This window comes from Salmo salar, chromosome ssa06 (genome assembly GCF_905237065.1).
Source record: "Salmo salar chromosome ssa06, Ssal_v3.1, whole genome shotgun sequence".
Classification (NCBI taxonomy): Eukaryota; Metazoa; Chordata; class Actinopteri; order Salmoniformes; family Salmonidae; genus Salmo; species Salmo salar.
Genome location: NC_059447.1, coordinates 26,439,444 through 26,462,246, shown reverse-complemented (window position 1 = coordinate 26,462,246; position 22,803 = coordinate 26,439,444). Strand labels below are relative to the sequence as shown.

At 43.6% G+C, this 22,803-nt stretch overlaps 2 protein-coding genes across 3 annotated transcripts; one reads left to right on the top strand and one right to left on the bottom strand.

The window, feature by feature from the left end:
* LOC106606772 (long-chain fatty acid transport protein 1) lies at positions 1–13,026 on the top strand. The gene is made up of 13 exons (XM_014203130.2): positions 1–499; positions 931–1,098; positions 1,299–1,693; positions 4,439–4,606; positions 8,455–8,524; positions 8,674–8,765; positions 8,928–9,037; positions 9,189–9,398; positions 9,614–9,740; positions 9,940–10,077; positions 10,230–10,394; positions 11,069–11,215; positions 11,362–13,026. The coding sequence occupies exons 2-13, from the start codon at positions 932–934 to the stop codon at positions 11,517–11,519; spliced, it is 1,947 nt and encodes a 648-aa protein (XP_014058605.1). The 5' UTR covers positions 1–499; position 931; the 3' UTR covers positions 11,520–13,026.
* Positions 13,027–13,701: 675 nt separating this feature from the next.
* LOC106606773 (zinc-binding protein A33) lies at positions 13,702–22,653 on the bottom strand. 2 transcript variants are annotated; one of them, XM_045720051.1, is made up of 6 exons: positions 22,297–22,653; positions 16,276–16,371; positions 15,890–16,120; positions 15,724–15,746; positions 14,542–14,660; positions 13,702–14,388 (listed from the first exon to the last, which is right to left on the bottom strand). In XM_045720051.1, the coding sequence occupies exons 1-6, from the start codon at positions 22,474–22,476 to the stop codon at positions 13,847–13,849; spliced, it is 1,191 nt and encodes a 396-aa protein (XP_045576007.1). In that variant the 5' UTR covers positions 22,477–22,653; the 3' UTR covers positions 13,702–13,846. The 2 variants fall into 2 exon arrangements, with proteins under 2 accessions (XP_045576007.1, XP_014058606.1); XM_014203131.2 differs by lacking the exon at positions 22,297–22,653 and adding an exon at positions 17,299–18,143.
* Between the last annotated feature and the right edge of the window lie 150 nt (positions 22,654–22,803).

Sequence of the window (22,803 nt, the reverse complement as noted above, 5' to 3'; positions counted from 1 at the left end):
GAGGAGCAAATGGCTGAGTTCACAGAGAAAGGACGATACTATTAGGGTGGTGCTGTTGGTGGTCGTCGCAATGCAATAACATTCAATATGGAGTACATAGTTCTGTGAATCTTATATTTCGGCTACTACAAATAGATAAGTATCCATTAACTGTCTAGTCATTCCATCATTTAGTGAATCTGTTTCGGGAATTCTTTAGAGAGCGTAGGCTATGTATTTGATGCATTGTTACTTGAGAGGCGTTGTTCTGATAGCAATTTGGTGCTGTGACAGTTAAACTGTTGTTAACATTTAGATACGTATTAATGTAGCTATATTTCAAATGATAAATGTTATCCTTGCAACGAACTCAACAGCGTGTGGTGGCGATTCTAATTTGTGTACAAGCCTGGTAGTGGCTAAAGCGCTATTGAACATTTTGTAGAATACTCGGTTACTAGGTGAAAGGTTAGGGACATCGCTCTCAAATAGTTCGTCGTCGGGTCGTGTATGATCACAGGTAAGAGACTAGGCCTACGCTCTGTAGGCAAGGCTGCATTATATGATAACATTTTTGCACAGTGCTACTTTAACTAGCCTGCCTAAAACAACAAATAAATCACGGTTCAAACACCAACTATACAGTATGTAATCCTATAAGCCATCCTATAAGGTCGAGGCTACCTCGCATTTAATTTTAATTCATTACACATATTTACTTTTTCACTGTTGAAATTAGTCAAGTTAGGTAGTCATTTACAGTCAAGTGAGTCATTTGTATAAGAGAGACTGGTCCAAAAGCACTCTTACCTCTCTGTCCTCCACTGCCACGTGTTGTACACCCTCTATCCTTACCCCTCTGCCATTACATTTTAACACCATGCTGTAGGCCTGTCTCTCTCACTTATCCCACCCTTATAACCCTTTGAAACTCATCTCCTCCACTGCTAGGATGCGCAATGCAGCGAGTGCCTCTTTGTCTCTGGGATCGCTGGGTCTGCTGCGTCTCTTCGGGGTACCCTGGTCCTGGAGCTTAGCAGCAGGCTTCGGGGTCTTTCTGGGCACAGGTGGTTGGAAGTACCTCTACATCGTAGTCCGTACTGCCAAAAGAGACCTAAAGTGAGTGCCTTTAATTTGTTAAGAATATGTAGTGTGCTTGCATCAACTTCTACTACCATAAAAAACACATTCAGACTGCTGAAGCAGGCACACACATTTTCTTCAGGAAATGTACCTTTTGCTAGTTAGTCATCATCACTATAGGTAATGGTAAAATAGTAACATTCTCTCCCTAATCTCCATCTCTGTACTCCTTCCAGTGGCCTTTATGTGTTGTTACGAGTCAAGATAGCCTTGTGGCACCACCTACGACGCAACAGCAATATCCCCTCCATCTTTGCCCAGACGGTGAAGCAGCACCCAAATAAACTCGCCCTCATCTACGATGCCACAGGAGAGACGTGGACCTTCACCCAGCTGGACCTGCTGTCTAACGCTGTGGCCCAATGGGCTCTGGCCCAGGGCTGGGCCCCGGGGGATGTGGTGGCCCTCTTCATGGAGAGCCGGCCCTTGCAGGTGGCCCTCTGGCTGGGCCTGGCCAAGGTGGGGGTGGAGGCAGCACTCATCAACTTCAACCTGCAGAGGGATGCTCTCCTGCACTGTGTTGGAGTGTCTGCGTCCAGAGGGATCGTGTTCGGAGCCGAGCTGGCTGGTGGTAGGTGGGATTCAGAGATGGGGAAATGTGGGGTTTGGGGTCGGTATTCACAAAGCGTCTCAGAGTACGAGTGCTGATCAAGGATCGGGTCACTCCTCTTATTCATGCTTGCAGGCTTCTTCTTGCAAGCATTCCAAAGATAATATCCAATGTTCTGATGGCCTGTTGCAATATTCCATCTCAGAATTCTGTCTCTGTACATCTGGGTGGGTCAACTGTCTGGCAACAGTCTTACGTCTGCTTATTTCAGACATCTAACTATCATTATAAAGCATTCCAACAATTTTTTTCTGATGGTCTGTTGCAATATTCCATCTCAGAGTTCTGTCTGTTGATTCTGTCTGGGTGGGTCGACATTCTGTTTGGCAGCAGTGTTCCGTCTGCTTATGTCAGTATTCTGTCTGGCTTTCTGTTTGTCTGGGTCAACAGTGATGTTCTGTCTGCTCATTTGTTTTGTTGCACTTTTATTGTCAACATTCTATGCATAATGCATCAGTACACTATCTTTCTTGTAATTATGATTTGTCTGTTCTAGAGGTCGACCGATTATGGTTTTTCAACGCCGATACCGATTATTGGAGGACCAAAAAACAACCGATACCGATTACTCGGCCAATTTAATATTTTATTTATTATATAATTTTTTTTAAATATATAATGACAATTACAACAATACTGAATGAACACTTATTTTAACTTAATATGATACATCAATAAAATCAATTTAGCCTCAAATAAATAATGAAACATGTTCAATTTGGTTTAAATCATGCAAAAACAAAGTGTTGGAGAAGAAAGTAAAAGTGCAATATGTGCCATGTAAGAAAGCTATCGTTTAAGTTCCTTGCTCAGAACATGAGAACATATGAAAGCTGGTGGTTCCTTTTAACATGAGTCTTCAATATTCCCAGTTAAGAAGTTTTAGGTTGTAGTTATTATAGGACTATTTCTCTCTATACGATTTGTATTTCATATACCTTTTGACTATTGGATGTTCTTATAGGCACTTTAGTATTGCCAGTGTAACAGTATAGCTTCCATCCCTCTCCTCGCTCCTACCTGGGCTCGAACCAGGAACACATCGACAACAGCCACCCTCGAAGCAGCGTTACCCATGCAGAGCAAGGGGAACAACTACTCCAAGTCTCAGAGCGAGTGACGTTTGAAACGCTATTAGCGCGCACCCCGCTAACTAGCTAGCCATTTCACATAGGTTACACCAGCCTAATCTCGGGAATTGATAGGCTTGAAGTCATAAACAGCGCAATGCTTGAAGCATTGCGAAGAGCTGCTGGCAAAACGCATGAAAGTGCTGTTTGAATGAATGCTTACGAGCCTGCTGGTGCCTACCATCGCTCAGTCAGACTGTTCTATCAAATCATAGACTTAATTATAACATAATAACACACAGAAATACGAGCCTTAGGTCATTAATATGGTCGAATCCGGAAACTATCATCTCGAAAACAAAACGTTTATTCTTTCAGTGAAATACGGAACCGTTCCGTATTTTATCTAACGGGTGGCATCCATAAGTCTAAATATTCCTGTTACATTGCACAACCTTCAATGTTATGTCATAATTACGTAAAATTCTGGCAAATTAGTTCGCAACGAGCCAGGCGGCCCAAACTGCTGCATATACCCTGACTCTGTTGCAAGAGAAGTGACACAATTTTCCTAGTTAAAAGAAATTCATGTTAGCAGGCAATATTAACTAAATATGCAGGTTTAAAAATATATAGTTGTGTATTGATTTTAAGAAAGGCATTGATGTTTATGGTTAGGTACACGTTGGAGCAACGACAGTCCTTTTTCGCGAATGCGCACTGCATCGATTATATGCAACGCAGGACACGCTAGATAAACTAGTAATATCATCAACCATGTGTAGTTAACTAGTGATTATGATTGATTGATTGTTTTTTTATAAGATAAGTTTAATGCTAGCTAGCAACTTACCTTGGCTTCTTACTGCATTCGCGTAACAGACAGGCTCCTCGTGGAGTGCAATGTAAGGCAGGTGGGTTAGAGCGTTGGACTAGTCAACTGTAAGGTTGCAAGATTGAATCCCCGAGCTGACAAGGTAAAAATCTGTCATTCTGCCCCTGAACAAGGCAGTTAACCCACCGTTCCTAGGCCGTCATTGAAAATAAGAATGTGTTCTTAACTGACTTGCCTAGTTAAATAAATGTGAAAAAAAAAAAAAATATCGGCCAAATCGGTGTCCAAAAATACCGATGTCCGATTGTTATGAACTTGAAATCGGCCCTAATTAATCGGCCATTCCGATTAATCGGTCGACCTCTAGTCTCTTCCCTTGACCAGGTAGTTAATCGATAACTACCTTTCAATTATGTATTCACTCTCCCAGTGAAAGTCCCCTTCTGAAATATCCTGTGGCTCACTCCTCTACTCTGCCTCTTCTATCCCTCTCCGTCTTCTCTCCCTCAACTCTTCTATCCCTCTCCCTCTTCTATTCCTCCTCTATCCCTCTCCCTCTTCTATCCCTCTCCCTCTTCTATGCCCCTACTCTCCCTGTACTCTCCCTATCCCTCTTCTATTCCTATTCTATCCCTCTACTCTCCCTATCCCTCTTCTATTCCTATTCTATCCCTCTCCCTCCATCTCTCCCATCATCTCTCTCCTTTCTTTCTCCCCCTTTCTCTCTGCCTCATATCTCTGCCTCTCTTTCCTCTATTTCTCGCACTCCTATCTCTCTCCCTCCTCTCTTTGTCTCCTCAGCCATGTTGGAGGTGAGCTCATCCCTGAGCCCGTCGATGGTGCGGTTTTGTACAGGAGAGCTCAGTGTAGACTGTCTGGCCTCCCTGGCTGCCCAGAATCTGGACTATATCCTGGCCTCGGCCCCTACACTGCCCCCTCCTCCCTGCATCCCACCCAAGAGCTTCAATGGTGAGTGTCCTCCTTTCCCTCGCATCTTATTGTTCATCCAGTCTCCTATATCTTACAGATACCTGTGGCTGGACACTTATTTTGAAGCATTTCAGAATGTAATATTGTGTATAACATCATAATACTACACACTACTATGCTCTCTTGCTGCCAAGGTAACATATACCTCACAATCTCTGGCCAGTCTCCAACAAGATAAAATGTATCTCGTCATATGTAAAACAGTTTAGCTGGAGTCCACAACTATCTGCTAATACCCATCTCACATTGACAGCTTAGTAGGTCAGAGCTGACAGGTAAAATGAGCCCACATGAAAAAAAATGGATCTGTATGCATGGAGTGTTTTCCAAATGAATATTCCACTGTCATCCTCACTTTTTCAAGTGAAATAAAACAGTTCAGTCACTTTTCCTTGTCACTCATTGTCTCACTCAGACAAAGAGCTGTAATTACCAAGACTAAATTGGAAGCTCTTTCCCTAAGATGATTGATCCATCCCAATTTCCTGGTGATTTTGTATTCTACTCAGTCGTGGTTCTTTTTTGGTATCCGTGTCACAGATTCAATCTAGGGCAGATGTGGCTTTGATTGACAGCTCCAGGTGTCAGCTGAGCTTTGAGTAAATTATGTGTTGTTAGTATGAACTTATCTCCAGGGCATATTAACTTCTCCTCACATACCCTCAGCCAATTCCATGTATTTTATTTATTCCAGTACTAGCGTACCTGATTTAACCTGTCAACTAATCATCAAGCCCTTGATTAGATGTATCAGGCCTCCTGAGTGGCGCAGCGGTCTAAGGCCGTTACTGCAGACCCTGGTTCGAACCCAGGGCCGTGATCGGGAGTCCCATAGGGCAGCGCACAATTGGCCCAGCATTAAGCTTTAACTTCCTGACTGATGTCTTGAGATGTTGCTTCAATATACCCACATAATTTTCCTGATGCTGCCACCCCCGTGCTTCACGATTGGGATGGTGTTCTTCGGCTTGCAAGCCTCCCGCTTTTTCCTCCAAACATAACGATGGTCATTATGGCCAAACAGTTCTATTTTTGTTTCATCAGACCAGAGGACATTTCTCCAAAAAGTACCATCTTTGTCCCCATGTGCAGATGCAAAACGTAGTCTGGCTTTTTTAAGGCGGTTTTGGAGCAGTGGCTTCTTCCTTGCTGAGCGGCCTTTCAGGTTATGCCGATATAGGACTCGTTTTACTGTGGATATAGGTACTTTTGTACCTGTTTCCTCCAGCATCTTCACAAGGTCCTTTGCTATTGTTCTGGGATTGATTTGCACTTCATCTCTAGGAGACAGAACCCATATTTTTCCTGAGCGGTATGACGGCTGCGTGGTCCCATGATGTTTATACTTGCGAACTATTGTTTGTACAGATGAACGTGGTACCTTCAGGTGTTTGGAAATTGCTCCCAAGGATGAACCAGGCTTGTGGGTGGAGGTCTACAATTTTTTTTCTGATGTCTTGGCTGATTTCTTTCGATTTTCCCATGATGTCAAGCAAAGAGGCACTAAGTTTGAAGGTAGGCCTTGACATGCATCCACAGGTACACCTCCAATTGACTGAAATGATGTCAATTAGCCTATCAGAATCTTCTAAAGCCATGACATCATTTTCTGGAATTTTCCAAGCTGTTTAAAGGCACAGTCAACTTAGTGTATGTAAACTTCTGACCCACTGAAATTGTGATACAGTGAAATAATCTGTCTGTAAACAATTATTGGAAAAATGACTTGTCATGCACAAAGTAGATGTCCTAACCGACTTGCGAAAACTATAGTTTGTTAACAAGAAATTTGTGGAGTTTTAATGACTCCAACCTAAGTGTCTGTAAACTTCTGACTTCAACTGTATATATTTATTTATTTTTATCAGGTGTACTAGAATGGGAATAAATTGAATAAGTGGAACAGGCTGGGAGTACTCAAGGAGAGGTTTGGGAAACTTACTCTAGGTTATTGCTTAGTCAATCTCAGGCATATCAGTGGGAAGCCCAGTCAGTCAACTGGCCATCCCGGAGAGTATTACAGTGAGGGAAAAATGTATTTGATACCATGCTGATTTTGTATGTTTGCCCACTGACAAAGAAATTATCGGTCTATAATTTTAATGGTAGGTTTATTTGAACAGTGAGAGACAGAATAACAACAAAAAAATCCAGAAAACGCATGTCAAAAATGTTATAAATTGATTTGCATTTTAATGAGGGAAATAAGTATTTGACCCCCTCTCAACCAGAAAGATTTCTGGCTCCCAGGTGTCTTTTATACAGGTAACGAGCTGAGATTAGGAACACACTCTTAAAGGGAGTGCTCCTAATCTCAGTTTGTTACCTGTATAAAAGACACCTGTCCACAGAATCAATCGATCAATCAGATTCCAAACTCTCCACCATGGCCAAGACCAAAGAGCTCTCCAAGGATGTCAGGGACAAGATTGTAGACCTACACAAGGCTGGAATGGGCTACAAGACCATCGCCAAGCAGCTTGGTGAGAACGTGACAACAGTTGGTGCGATTATTCGCAAATGGAAGAAACACAAAAGAACTGTCAATCTCCCTCGGCCTGGGGCTCCATGCAAGATCTCACCTCGTGGAGTTGCAATGATCATGAGAACGGTGAGGAATCAGCCCAGAACTACACGGGAGGATCTTGTCAATGATCTCAAGGCAGCTGGGACCATAGTCACCAAGAAAACAATTGGTAGCACACTACGCCGTGAAGGACTGAAATCCTGCAGCGCCCGCAAGGTCCCCCTGCTCAAGAAAGCACATATTCATACCCGTCTGAAGTTTGCCAATGAACATCTGAATGATTCAGAGGACAACTGGTGAAAGTGTTGTGGTCAGATGAGACCAAAATGGAGCTCTTTGGCATCAACTCAACTCGCCGTGTTTGGAGGAGGAGGAATGCTGCCTATGACCCCAAGAACAGCATCTCCACCATCAAACATGGAGGTGGAAACATTATGCTTTGGGGGTTTTTTTCTGCTAAGGGGACAGTACAACTTCACCGCATCAAAGGGACAATGGACGGGGCCATGTACCATCAAATCTTGGGTGAGAACCTCCTTCCCTCAGCCAGGGCATTGAAAATGGGTCGTGGATGAGTATTCCAGCATGACAATGACCCAAAACACACGGCCAAGGCAACAAAGGAGTGGCTCAAGAAGAAGCACATTAAGGTCCTGGAGTGGCCTAGCCAGTCTCCAGACCTTAATCCCATAGAAAATCTGTGGAGGGAGCTGAAGGTTCGGTTTTGCCACCAAGTACTAAGTCGTGTTTTGCAGAGGGGTCAAATACTTATTTCCCTCATTAAAATGCAAATCAATTTATAACATTTTTGACATGCGTTTTTATGGATTTTTTTGTTGTTATTCTGTCTCTCACTGTTCAAATAAACCTACCATTAAATTTATAGACTGATCATTATTTTGTCAGTGGGCAAACGTACAAAATCAGCAGGGGATCAAATACTTTCTTCCCTTACTGTATGGAGATGCAGGGGTTTTGCTAAATGGGCTATCTGGGGTCTCTGTGCTCTCGTTTAGATGTGGTGTGAGGACAGTGTGAGTGGGTGTCCGCATCTTGGTTTGCGTGGGTACCAGTTACCACTTGTCTCTCTGTTGTTGTGATTGTCAGTCTCACTGTTGTAAATAGAATGTGTTGTTTCAGTCATGTTATTTAACCTTCCCTTCCTCTCTCCATCCTCCCCTGCTTCCCTCTTCCCTCCCTTCCTTTTATACTTCCTCCACCCTCCCATTTCCCCCCCTGTCCTTCTCCTTCTCTTCACCCTTCTCTCTCCATCCTCCCCCACAACCACCAACCTCAACAGATCGTCTGTTCTATATATACACCTCAGGCACCACAGGACTCCCTAAAGCTGCCATAGTGGTGCACAGTCGGTGAGTCTCTGTCGCAGCATCCTAATATCCAGCAGTGATACACTTGTCTGGTGTGTTTCTGCGTATGATGATTCCCAATGCTATAGCTTAGCACCCACTGCATTCATGTATTTGATTATGGAATCCTTTTTGTATTGTTCTATCTTCAGGTATTACCGTATCGCTGCTTTTGGATACCATGCTTTCCGCATGCGCCGGGATGACATCATCTACGACTGCCTTCCCCTCTACCACTCTGCAGGTGTGTGTGTCTTCTCTTCATTCATCTCTCCATCTTTTGCTTCTGTCCCACCACCTTCCACCGTCTTTCAGGAGTCATTTGGTTTGGTCTGACAGTATGGTCCTGATTCTGCTCCTCAACCTGTCACCCTCACTGGCTGTCCAATGTTCCTCTCCTGTACAGGTAACATCATGGGTGTAGGCCAGTGTCTCATCAATGGACTCACTGTGGTGGTGAAGAAGAAATTCTCAGCCAGTCGCTTCTGGGAAGATTGCATCAAGCACAACTGCACTGTAAGTAGAAAAAAGCTTATGGATCCTTTTCTTTGAGCATAGGAAGAACATCCTGACTCTTGAGTGGTCGATGTGCAGCTATAAGATTTTTGATTGAAACCCGCATTGAATTTAAATCTGATGTCTACGCTGTTCCCCATCCGTCCACTAGGTGGTGCAGTACATAGGGGAGATCTGTCGCTACCTGCTGTCCCAGCCGGTGCGGCCATCTGAGAAGGGTCACCGGGTTCGCCTGGCGGTGGGGAATGGGCTGCGCCCTAGCGTCTGGGAGGCCTTCACCGAGCGCTTTGGGGTGGCCCAGGTTGGGGAGTTCTACGGAGCCACCGAATGCAACTGTAGCATTGCCAACATGGACGGCAAGGTAGGGGTCATGGGCAATGTTGTCAACTGCCTCGATCAACAAGTATGTAAATAATAGAGAGCAATATATTTTTGCTAAAGACTGCGACTTTTATAGAGCCACAACACAATGTGGTGTACCTCAAGGATCTATTCTTGGGCCATTATTATTTCTTATTTACATAAAAGGGTCTTCCTGTGGTATCAAATACTTTTTATGTCTTCTCCACTGACAAGGTGGGAGCTTGTGGGTTCAACAGCCGCATCCTGCCCAATGTGTACCCAATCCGCCTCATGAAAGTGGATGAGGAGACCACGGAACTAGTGAGGGACAGGCACGGCCTGTGTGTGCCCTGCTGTCCTGGTAAGTAAATGGGCACCGATATCGAAAATCGAAATTTTTAGACACGATATCGATAAATATAGGACTTTTACAAAACCAACTGTGTGTGTGAATGTTAACCTGGGTAACTGTAAAGCATCTTGTGAAAAATGTATGTAAAAAGGGATTCATAACTACACTTGGATAGATTGACCTCTCCATGTACGACTCCTCTCTTCAGGGGAGCCAGGGCTGCTGGTGGGAAGGATCAACCAACAGGACCCGCTACGGAGGTTTGATGGCTATGCCAACCAGGATGCCACCAGGAAGAAGATCGCCAACAACGTCTTCAAGAAAAATGACTCGGCATATCTGTCAGGTAAACCCACAGGCCCTTAGTGTGATTAAACAATAATTATGGATTTAATGTTTACTTCGATTATCATACTTGGAATTAATGCTTTTATATCAGTCCTTATCTTTACCACAATGTAATGTGTAATCAACTCACCTCTCTCTACCTCCTCCCAGGGGATGTGTTGGTGATGGATGAGCTGGGCTACATGTACTTCCGGGACCGCAGTGGGGACACGTTCCGCTGGAGAGGAGAGAACGTCTCCACCACCGAGGTGGAGGGAACACTGAGTGGTCTGCTGGGCCAGGCCGATGTGGCTGTGTATGGGGTAGCTGTACCAGGTGAGATGAAGTTCACATTATGTGCACCATGTTACATGTATGATAGTGACAGGAGGTGAAACCAGGAGTTACTCTCCACTTGAAGGCCCAGTGCAGTCAAAATTCTGTTTTCCTGTGTTTCATTGTACAGCTGATGAAACAAACTCTGTAAAAGTGTTAACAAAATTGTCCAGTGCTATTTCCTGATAGTTGTTGGTTGAAAATATAATCTACACAGGAACTTCTAATCAGCAGGTTTTGCCTGAGTGGAGTTTTGGCTCGCCTGGTATCATCACCAGGTGGTAATTCTAGTTAATCGACCAATAAGAGTTCCAAACCTCTCTGCCAGTAACAGCTAGTTTTCAGTTGTCTCCTCTCCACTCAAACCACTCCCAGGCAAAATTCTAGCTTGAGAAATAGTTTTTTGCTAAAAATAAGCTATTTGTTTATTTTTTTACATTTTAATGGAAAAATATCACTATTGTACTTAATTGTTACCCAGAAATGATTTGATATTGATGTAAAAACAGCTGAATTGGGCCTTTTTAAATGTTGATTTGACAGCATTGTCCCTGTTAAATAAATGTAAAAATCGACCAGTCAACAGGGAAGTTGAGTGATTAGGAAGACTTGTCTTTGGCCATTTGCAGCATGGTGTTGTGAAAAGCCTGACGTGTATGTTTGTCTCCCCGTAGATGTGGAAGGGAAGGCAGGGATGGCTGCCATCGCAGACCCAACAGGGACATTTGACTGTGATGCATTCCTGCGAGAGGTCCAACAGGCCCTGCCTCCTTACGCCCGCCCTGTGTTCCTACGCATCTCCCCACAAGTAGACACCACAGGTGAGTGGACTGGACACAAGGCTAATTCTAATGTGAAATATTGATCAATTGTATTTTTTATAAGGCCTTGCATGAAGCATCTAATGCTCATTCCAAGAAAAATGAAATGCATTAATGACCTATTTTCTTTGTTTCCCTCCTCCTAGGTACCTTTAAAATCCAGAAGACCCGGTTGCAGAGGGAGGGATACGATCCACGCTTATCAACTGACCAGATCTACTTTTTGAACTCCAGAGCAGGGCGTTATGAGGCTGTGAATGAGGAGCTACACAGTGCTATAGTGGAGGGTAGAATGGCTCTATGAGATGGACTACTTTAAGCTGGGTTTACACAACACGTTTATGAGGCTGCTTTGAGCCACAGCTTGTTGTAGCTACGTTAAATCTAACCACATAACTGTTTTCGCGAGACACATTGGTATGGACAATCCTCACGACCAAGTGAGGAATCTTGTAGTGTGACCCCTGTCTGTGCCACATCGTTTTGTGTGGCACCACTACGTTGGAAAGACAACAAAATACTACAGGAAAGACGGTCGTTTAGTGCGAGAGGTTCAGCCATGTTAGGATTTTGAAAGTCATGTAGTGCACACCCGGCTTTAGGAAAGTGACTGTCAAGGTGTCAGATACTGGAGACTGATATGCTGGAGTGGAAAAGCCTTATCATGCTGTTACAATGCGTTATAAGACTTGTCATAAGCATGCATGACCCCTTATGTCTTATCAACTCATAATGATCCTGTCTAAACATCCGGCAATTTTGTCAGTTGATATTTTCATATGTTGTGAAAAATAACATAGTATAAGCCTTATTATAAAGGCTCATCTGTGCTTAGAACATGTTATAAAGCATTACACCTGCAGGCTTTAAGTAGTGTTATTGCTGAAGTCTCCATGTATCAGTGTTTCTCCCTACACCAGCTCCCTGGATCTAGTCTAGATCAGGGGACCGAAGGGCTACTGATTCATCAATAGGGAAACCTTAGTACTGTTACAAAACCATGTTTTAACACTGTATCAATAATGTCCAAGGACAAGGTTGGATTTATATATTTCTTCATTTGTGTTGTTTCTTAGTTTAGCCAAATGAAAACGTTCAAGCCTTCAACACTACGATGCACATAGAGTAGAACAAGTTTTCACTTGAAACCAGGACGTCTGTTACAATGAGAGTGTAAAAGAGCTGGGACTGAATATACCACAGTCGTTGAGATACCAGTCTCTGGAAGAAGATTGTGTTCCAGGCTATTTGCTCCCAACCTTGTAATAGTAGTGTGCCACCATGTAAAGAACAAAATCCTGAACAGGTTTTAGCAGTACTTGAGTGTCCATGTTGGATGAGGTGTTGCTACCAGTGTGTTAGTAGTATGATAGAACATTCTGCAGCTGAACATGCCTCTTATTCCAAAAACTAACTGTAGGAGTTTCCATTGTGAGATTACATTTGTTTATGTAAAACTAAACCCGATTACGTAACATGTTTGAAGTAATGGATGATATGTACTGACTGACCACTCAGGTTCACACACATTGATATTATGTGCCTTGTGGGAACCCTGTGGAAGCCCTGTGGGAGCCCTGTGTGTCCTGGAACTATTGGGGGTTTATGCTTAACCTGACTAAGAAACTCCAATACATAAGAAAGAACATTATTTAAACAATATCTTGAAAATCTGTCAATTAGTCAGCGATCATGGTTGCCCTATTATTATGTAATAAAGCAATATTGTAGAATTGATTGAACATTAGTCTAGCTCTCCATTTTCATACATTTGTTTAGGTGTAACTCAGAATAAAGGTTTGTAAAAGACACCAGTGTTATGTTATTTTGTGATTCAGAACAGAGTTATAAGGGCTCTGGCATGCTAGGACAAACTTGTACCTTTTTAGGGCTGCTAACTAGTTTCAGGTCTACCGATTTCAGGACTTGCTACTTCTCAAGTCAACATGTACACTGACTGTCCAAAACAATAGGAACACTTATTGTTTCCATGACAAAGCTTAACCAGGTGAAAGCTATGATGCCTTATTTATATCACTTGTTAAATCCACTTCAATCAGTGTAGATGAAGGGGACAGACGGGTTAAAGAAATACTTTTATGCCTTGAGACAATTGTGTATATGTGCTATTCAGAGAGTGAATGGGCAAGACAAATGGGGTATGGTAGTAGGTACCAGTGGCACCGGTTTGAGTGTGTTTAGAACTGCAATGCTGCTGGGTGTTTCATGCTCAACAGTTTCCTGTGTATATCAAGAATGATCCATCACCCAAAGGATATCCAGCCAACATGACACAACTGGGAAGCATTGGAGTCAACATGAGCCAGCATCCCTGTGGAATGCTTTCTACACCTTGTAGAGTCCATGCCCTAACGAATTGAGGCTGTTCTGAGGACAAAAGGGGTGCAACTCAATATTAGGAAGTTGTTCCAAATATTTGGTATACTCAGTGTATATCATCTGTAGACACATAATACTCACAAACATAAGACCATTACATGCTTTATTCCAGACTGTCCCTTCCAAGTGATCAGCCTTCATCATCTAGGACTAGGTAGTAAACTCAACTGGATCTATCTGTAAGTAACTGAGCCTCCACTGCTTGTTAGTGATGAACCCCCATGGAGCCCTCTAGAGCTCCACAGCAGCAGACAGCCGGACGGGCAGCAGTCTCAGTGGGTGTTCCTTACAGGCCGTGCAGAAGTAAGGAAACACCCGGGGTGAGATGAGGTCTGTAAACGTATAGAGGGGTGTCCTCTCCCGGGGGTCAAAGAAGGTCACCTTGCCCCTGTCCATGTCCAACACCACCCTGATGACCTGGGGCTCCTTCCTCATCATGGTCAAGGGTGCCCACGGTGCCATGCACGCCTTGTGCTCGCCGTTGCGGAAGCGTATAGTCCAGAAGCCCTCGGCTGGCGTCAGCACGTGCTTGCCCTTCCTGTTGATGGACTCGCTGGCCACGCCTACCACCCAGTACGTGTTAGCCTTTACATCTACCTCCCAGCTGTGGCGGCCAGAGCAGAACCCCTCAGAGCCCAGTAACTCAGCGCTGATGTCAAACCTCTCGGGGTTGTTTGGGAGCTTGAAGACCTGGGAGCAGCACTGGACCACGGTCAGATCCTCAGACAGGATGAAGCAGCTAGCGGCTGTGTTGGGGTCCAGAGTCACAGGAGCTGGGGAGAGAGGAGAAGAGATGAGCCTCAAATGGAAGACAGAGATGATAGAAAGGGCAGAACTGAGATTAAGTGAAATATATAGAATAACTTTATTTCCAGTGAGGAAACAGTACAGTCACTTCTACTGACTCATATTTCATTAATACTCACTATATTGAATGATGCTCTTCATCTTGTCCCAGATGTTGAACTTTACAGAACCCAGGTGCTTTGCCACATCAATCAGAGTTCCAGGAATCATCTTTGGATCCAGCGGCATATGCCAGGTTCTGGAATGACGACATTCAGTGATGAGTCATATCCTGTCTATTATACCAGCGAAAATATATCTTCTTTTACCATGAAATTGATGTATGATGGATTGTATCATATTTATTGCTATTTTGTGTCAAAGTAAAGTTCATTTTAACATGATGATCTGTTTTTATTAAAGGTAGACTCTGTGAAATTACATTGCCACGAGCAGCACCGCAGATATTGCGATGAGCGAGATGCAAGACTTTCACACAGTCATACACGGTATCTATGTGTGCATGGGTTCCCTTCATGCTGTTAAAGCGTGGTAGGGACCAAAACAGCTAAGAAGTTTAGCCTCGCGCTTCAACGCTCTTAGTTGTTGTATGCTGTTTACTTTGTGCACCTGCGTCATATCGCTGAGTCTACCTTTAAAGGCTCTTTTCAATCAGTTATGCTTAAGCCGACATCCGCATAGCGGTTGTTTTGGCGATATCGGAGGTGGAACTGTGTTAGAGCTGTCAAATACACAAGCGGCTCCCGGCATTACACCTAAAGTGGACATTGCTATTGTCTGCACAGAGTCGCCTTGTTTACAATTTCGAATACTGGAGTTTGAGATGTAATCTACACCTCAATTAGGCTGATACAAATCCTTATTATTTAGTTTTATGATTTTCTATTTGAGGGTCATTATTTCTATATTGCCTAAACTTTCTCATTTTAAACTTTCAACGTGAGTGGGAGGGGTGTGGCTTTGTGACTATGATCAAGAGCATCTGCTCACCATTCTGACAGCTCCAACACAGTTACACCACCGATACCGCCAAACCATCAGCAATGCAGGTGTCGGCTATCGCTGGTTAAAGATCGATCTGATTGATTCTTGGCCTAAGTTAAGATAATAATTGAATCTGGAAACACACAGCCTTAGATGTGTCTGCCACATTCACTAGCTAGATGACTGTTTTCATTAGTATATTATGGGCACATGATAGTGAGGCAGTATGGATCTCTGTCTATTTTTGTATTTTGCCTCTGTTAGCTCATGACATCAACCCATGGGTCAAACGAATGGCTATTCCTGACTCTACTTACCTCTTGATGATATCCTTGTAGTTCTGAAAAGCAAGTAAATGTATCACTTTTAGATGGACAGCTACAATATTCCACATGCATGTTATGTTTCTATATTTTAGTCTTTATTTTGCTATGGGAATTCCCTTTGTACTGTAAGTAGGGTTTAACTTCATACTGTGTATACCTGTAAGAATGGGATGTCCTGAGACCTCATCTCTTGCTCTACAGTTCTGATGGTGTTTGAGAGGGACGTCAGTTCGTTGGACATCTCCTCAATCTTCTCCTTTAGAAGCAGACTCTTTTGATCCTCCTCTGCCTTCAGAACATTCAATCTGGCTGCCTCCTCATCTCTCAGGAACTGGCGAATGGTTTCAAACTCATCCTTTATCTGCCTTTCAGTATGCTCAACCTGGTTCTGGAATTAGACATGTTTAGACATGAAATACCTGGAACACTCAATGAACCCAGGTTACATTACTGATGATGTGTTCCATCAGCATTAGAAGATGTATTGATCCAGATAGGACACCATCAAAATCTTTCTAAAGTGCTAGAAATACAATATCCCACCTTGATGTGCTCTGCCGTTTGATCACAGACGACCATAGCCTTCTTGAACAGCTGCAGCTTCTCCTTCAATGGGGTCAATGCAGTCTTGAGTTCCTCCTGGAATGTAATGGCAAGATATTTACACTTTAACACATACTACAGGGTCAGGCTGGCCATAAGCCAGGCTGTCAACAGCACAATGTGTTGGTTTCATCTGTCAGGTACCGCTGCATCGCAGCCCAATCACAGCATTCAGCTGCATGTGTAAAAGTTCCCAATACCTCCTTGACTGAAAGATCCAGATCAATTGATAGCTGGACCTAGCTAATGCCACGGCAACATTAATATGTGACTGAGGGACAGAGAGGGTGGAGACGATGATGAAACAAAAGACTACACACAGATTCAGAAAGTCAACGTGCCAGAGCAATGTAGAAAGTTTGGACATTGAGTTTTCTGCATTGAGGCACACTGAAGCTCATGATCCATGCTCTGTTGATGTTGTCTTTGAGTATTAAAGTCTAACATTAAAATGGTTCTTGTTCCTAAAACAGGGTCAAAGACAGCTGGTGGGCCAGGGGAGGAGGGGAATGTAGAGGGGTACACTTGAGAGACCTGGGATCTGGTTTCATTCCTCCCAGGGGCCCAAGCATCGACCAACCCAACATATGAATCTATTAATAGAATGATCAACTTTTCCAAACCCCCCTGTTAACCATCCCACTGTGTCAAAGATGGTTTCTATAACACGCACGTTTTTACAAAACAAAACTGCCAAACAAAAAAATTAAAAGTAATATATTCCTTTTCATGATGAAAGAAGTGCTGCTGGTTTAGCAACTTGTGAAAGTTTTGGGCAAGTTATTTGACAATGCGGGCGGTAAAGGATGGCAGCCGGAGGTTAGATGAGACTGAACGTACAGATGAAAGTTAGTTTCCCTCTGACAAGCAAAGTTAAGAGCGAGGGTATGGCTGATGAGAGACACATTCAGTGACAGTGACACTGACGGCACGGTGAAGACAACCAAGGTTGTGCTCGCCTACCTTACAGTCGTGTGCACCTTCCCCAATGGGGTAGAGCCTGTGCCCCTTATGTACCACCGATGTCTGGCACGCAACACAGATGGGCTGCAGATCGTCCAGACAGAAGAGTGATAGTGTCTCTCCGTGTTCCTTACACACTATAGGGTTATTCCTGCTGCTCATCTCCTTCCTGAAGGACTCGCAGGTCTTCTCCAGAATGGTGTTTACCACAATCTCATTCATGGAGGAACGTCTCCAGCATAGAGGGCAGAAGTGGCAGTCGTCCTCACCATCCTGGGTACTCCAGCTGTCTTGAAGGCATGTTTTACAGAACCTGTGTCTGCAGGAGAGCACAACGGGCTGGTTGAAGATAATTCCACAGACGGGGCAGGAGAGATTGTCTTGGCGGTGCCTGGACGTCATTCTGCCTGTCAGGTTTTTAAAACAGGGCTGGAGCAGCAGCAGGGTCAGATAAGGTTACTATGCTCCTCCCACCGCTGTTGCTGGGGTTCTCTGGGGTCTACCTCAGTTAAACTTTAATGCTTAAAGGAAATGAATATGTCCATAGGGCTTCCATCGGCTTGAGTAGTGGATATGCAAATAAACACCTCCCACTGCATGATAAATCACAGCTATCCACCAGATATCTTTGAAGGAAGACCAGAGAGCGAGTGATAGTCCCATTTCATTGACGCAGTGTTCTGAGATCAGTGTTGTTGGAAAGGGGGGAGATTGGCACGTCAGAGTGATGATGCAAGGGGGTCTGTCTTATACAGCCAATAACATTTTGATGAGGGTGATGCAATAATCATTTGATCATTTAATAAGTCACAAGACTGGTGAGGCCAGCGTATTCCATAAGACTGATACGGTCCGTCTGGGATGTCTGGGAAGAAACACAATAACCAAGAAAAGATGGGAAGACGGTGAGTATTAATAGATGGCGAGAATGTATTAGGTGGGAGGGAGGAGGGTAAGAAAATACACCTCCACTGACCCCTGCAAAGTTTTCCTTAGCCTTGACTAAGTGCTGGGTCTAACATTTGACAAATCCCTGTCCTAAAAACAGCCCAGGGTCCAAGATGTCTTAAAATACTAAATTGTTGTACAAACGGGCCATAATTTACTTTATTTTTTATTTTGTCCTAAATAAGTCAATTTAAGTCACTGTAAATTACTAACCTGCATTTGTTGGTAACACTTTATCCAAAGCCTACAGGTATAATTTCTAAGACCTATAATGTCTTAAAAGGATAGTTTGCTTTTTAAAAAGTTTTGCTCATTTTCAACCTAGGGTGTTGTTGTTTCTGGATTTTACTAAATAACCAGCAAGCTCATTTAAAAACGGTTTGGTGGAAACAAAAACACCCTAGGAAAGTTGAAAATAAGCCAAACTTTAAAAAAAGCAAACTATCCCTTTAATGTATTCATTTTGTTGTTCTGTCCAGCTTTCTGGTGCCTGACGGTCTTATTCAAATCAGAATCATGGATTTTATAAGAGGAACATCAAAACAGCAACACTTTTGGGCACACTTAGGGACTATTTATTGGGGACGAAGTCATTAAAGTTTAGTGGCATTTAGCTGAATGTGCATTCTGGTTGCCGAAACTATTATTATAGTAACCTAATAGTTTGGGTAGTGGGAGTTAGCTCACAAGGATCAACTCCTGCACTGGGAATAGATTTAAACACTAAATAGATTTGCTGTCGCGGCTTACCTTGCAGTCCACCACTGCCTCAGCTATTGGGTACACTTTGTGATCCTTATGGTCAACTGACCAATGATAATCACAAATAGGCTGTAGGTCTGTGACACAGAAGATCTTCAGTTTGTCCCTGTGTTCCTCACATGTTCTCCGAGGACCTCCAGGGTAGTCGATAATGCACAGACGACATATTTCAGAACCCTGCTCCTCCCAGAACTCATCCAGACAGAGATGGCAGAAACTACAGCTACAGTATGACAGCAGAGAACCACAGGAACAGAGAAGACCTTTCTACATACAGCACAGGAGAGATCATCATCCTCCAGGAGAGTGGAAGCTTTGGCCTCCATTCTCCCACAGAGCTAGAGCTGGACTCCGGTATGCATCTATAATAGGCCGCAGTGGCTCAGATATGGTTACGCTGGCCTGTGAGCCTTCGCCCCTCTGACATTTATTTTACTCCAAGCTTTGTAAATCAAGTGTGAACTTAATATTCAGCCCAAGTGAATATCTACAGTGCCTTGCAAAAGTATTCATCCCCCTTGGCGTTTTTCCTATTTTGTTGCATTACAAACTGTCAATTAAATTTATTTTTATTTGGATTTCATGTAATGGACATACACAAAATAGTCCAAATTGGTGAAGTGAAATGAAAAAAATTACTTGTTTTAAAAAATGTAAAAACAGAAAAGTGGTGCGTGCATATGTATTCACCCCCTTTGCTATGAAGTCCCTAAATAAGATCTGGAAGCAACCAATTACCTTCAGAAGTCACATAATTAGTTAAATAAAGTCCACCTGTGTGCAATCTAAGTGTCACATGATCTGTGTATATATACATACCTGTTATGACAGGCCCCAGAGTCTGCAACACCACTAAGCAAGGGGCACCACCAAGCAAGTGGCACCATGAAGACCAAGGAGCGCTCCAAACAGGTCAGGGACAAAGTTGTGAAGTACAGATCAGGGTTGGGTTATAAAAAAATATCAGAAGCTTTGAACATCCCACGGAGAACCACTAAATCATTTTTTTTTTTTTATGGAAAGAATATGGCACCACAACAAATTTGGTGTTCGCCAAAGGGCATGTGGGAGACTCCCCAAACATATGGAAGAAGCTACTCTAGTCAGATTAGACTAAAATTGAGCTTTTTGGCCATCAAGGAAAACACTCTGTCTGGCTCAAACCCAACAGCTCTCATCACCCTGAGAAAACCATCCCCAAAGTGAAGCATGGTGGTGGCAGCATCATGCTGTGGGGATGTTTTTCCATCGGCAGGGACTGGGAAATTGGTCAGAATTGAAGGAATGATGGCTGGCACTAAATACGGGGAAATTCTTGAGGGAAACCTGTTTCTGTCTTCCAGAGATTTGAGACTGGGAAGGAGGTTCACCTTCCAGCAGGACAATGATCCTAAGCATACTGCTAAAGCAACACTCGAGTGGTTTATGGGGAAACATTTAAATGTCTTGGAATGGCCTAGTCAACGCCCAGACCTCAATCCAATTGAGAATCTGTGGCATGACTTAAAGATTGCTGTAGACCAGCGGAACCCATCCAACTTGAAGGCGCTGGAACAGTTTTGCCTTGAGGAATTGGCAAAAATCCCAGTTGCTTGATGTGCCAAGCTTATAGAGACCTACCCCAAGAGACTTGCAGCTGTAATTGCTGCAAAAGATGGCTATACAAAGTATTGACTTTAGGGGGGGGGGGGGGGGTGAATAGTTATGCATGCTCAAGTTTTCAGTTTTTTGGGGCTTTTTTCTTGTTTGTTTCACAAGAAAATATATTTTGCATCTTCAAAGTGGTAGGCATGCTGTGTAAATCAAATGATTCAAACCTCCAAAAAATATATTTTAATTCCAGGTTGTAAGGCAACAAAATAGGAAAAATGCCAAGGGGGGTGAATACTTTCGCTAGCCACTGTAAATTGTGAGAGAACCTGAACTGGAAAATTATTATAATTTGTGATTATAATGAACTACCTTTTGAGAAGAATATTATCACCTCAGACAAAATTTCAAAATCAACTGAGGGCCTCCAGAGTGGCGCAGCGGTCTAAGGCATCACTACAGACCTGGGTTTGATCCCAGGCTGTGTCGTAGCCGGCCACGACCGGGAGACCCATGAGGGGGTGCACAATTGACCCAGCATCATCCGGGTTAGGGAAGGGTTTGGCCGGCCGGGATGTCCTTGTCCCATCATGCTCTAGCGACACCTTGTCGCCAGCTGCACGGTGTTTCCTCTGGCACATTGGTGTGGCTGGCTTCCAGGTTAAGCAAGCAGTGTGTCAAGAAGCAGTGCGGCTTGGCAGGGTCGTGTTTCAGAGGACGCGTGGCTTTCGACCTTCGCCTCTCCCAAGTCCGTACGAGAGTTGCAGCGATGGGACAAGACTGTAACTACCAATTGTATATCACAAAAATTGGGGAGAAAAAGCGGTTAAAAGTACAACAAAAAAATCAACTGAGATCAATTTCCCTGACAGAATGACCCCTCTGATGAGCAGCATGAAGTAAGTACAGAGACTCTTCAATGATGGACTCCAGCTACTATGCAAATGTACACCAGCGCCGACACTGGGACGCTTCTGATTACCAGGTACTACTGACACATACACCCACACACACACACACACAACCATCCAATGAAAGAGCCAATCAACTGAGCCCACATATGGTGGTTCATCCCACCCTACAATATAGCTGACTGAAGAGACTGACATGAGTGACCGACTTCACACTGACCCAAGGAGGAATGGGGGCTGAGGTTAAAAACTGGGTGTTACTGCCCAAACTTTTAAGGTACTCAAAATCTTGGCTAAATCATGCATGAGACATAAATAGCCTTATCTTTAGGCTATTTTACAACTTAATGTTAGATGGTTCCTAACCCTGAAAGTAGTCTATTAGCCAGGAGAAACTATAGTCCATGGTTCGGGTTTCATTAAACAGTCACTACAAACTTCAGCTGAGATTAGCCACCGCTAGCTAAAATTCAATAGAATGATTGGGACAACAGCATAATTTTCAAAAGTTTTTTGACCAAATCACCTTAAAGTAACATCAAATTAAGTCATGGAGTTAATTTCAGTTGATTTGACTTTGAAATGTAGAATATTGCACAGTTGCCCCTATCAGTCCCATCTAGCGGTGGCTCAAGTTTGCACCATAGATTGTGGTTTCTCTAAGCCCATGTACTACTTTCAGGTTAAGGAACCATCTAACATTAAGTTGTAAAATACTGAACTTATTCTTTAAGGTTATGCAGACATCTGTGAAACAGACCATAACAAACTACTCTATTAAGCATACCTTGCAGTCCTCCAGAGCCTCTTTAATGGGGTACACCCTGTGGTCCACATACTGCCCTGTTAGAGGACACTCAGAAAAGATAGGCTGCAAGTCCGTGACACAGAAGAGTGACAGTTTGATCCAATGTTCCTCACACTTTCTCTGTGGAGGTTTCTGAGGAGGTCTTTTGATGATGCACATACTTCAGAGTCCTGCTGCTCCCAGAACTCACCCAGACAGGGTATGCAGAAGCTACAGCCACAGGTCTGGCAGCTGAGGTCCAATGGGACAGTGAAGACCTCACTACATACAGCACAGCAGGAGAACACGTGTTCCTGGAGAGTTTAGCCTCCATTCTACCTCAGAGCTGGAGTTGAATGTACGGCTCTTTACTGCATGCATGTGTCTATAACAGGCTGCAGTTGCCTCAGATATGGTTACAGTGACCTGAACCTATGGCCTGTAAGGTTTCGCCCCTCAGACACATTTTTCTCCAAATATTTGTAAATACAGTGTTATTGAATGTGG

Coding starts and splice junctions, on each gene's coding strand:
- LOC106606772 (XM_014203130.2), top strand. CDS start 932: ATGCGCAATGCAGCGAGTGCCTCTTTGTCTCTGGGATCGCTGGGTCTG. Junction 4,607..8,454: donor CCCACCCAAGAGCTTCAATG/GTGAGTGTCCTC, acceptor CAACCTCAACAG/ATCGTCTGTTCTATATATAC. Junction 10,395..11,068: donor GTATGGGGTAGCTGTACCAG/GTGAGATGAAGT, acceptor GTCTCCCCGTAG/ATGTGGAAGGGAAGGCAGGG.
- LOC106606773 (XM_014203131.2), bottom strand. CDS start 17,700: ATGACGTCCAGGCACCGCCAAGACAATCTCTCCTGCCCCGTCTGTGGA. Junction 16,372..17,298: donor AAGGTGCACACGACTGTAAG/GTAGGCGAGCAC, acceptor ATTACATTCCAG/GAGGAACTCAAGACTGCATT. Junction 15,747..15,889: donor AGGACATCCCATTCTTACAG/GTATACACAGTA, acceptor CTTGCTTTTCAG/AACTACAAGGATATCATCAA.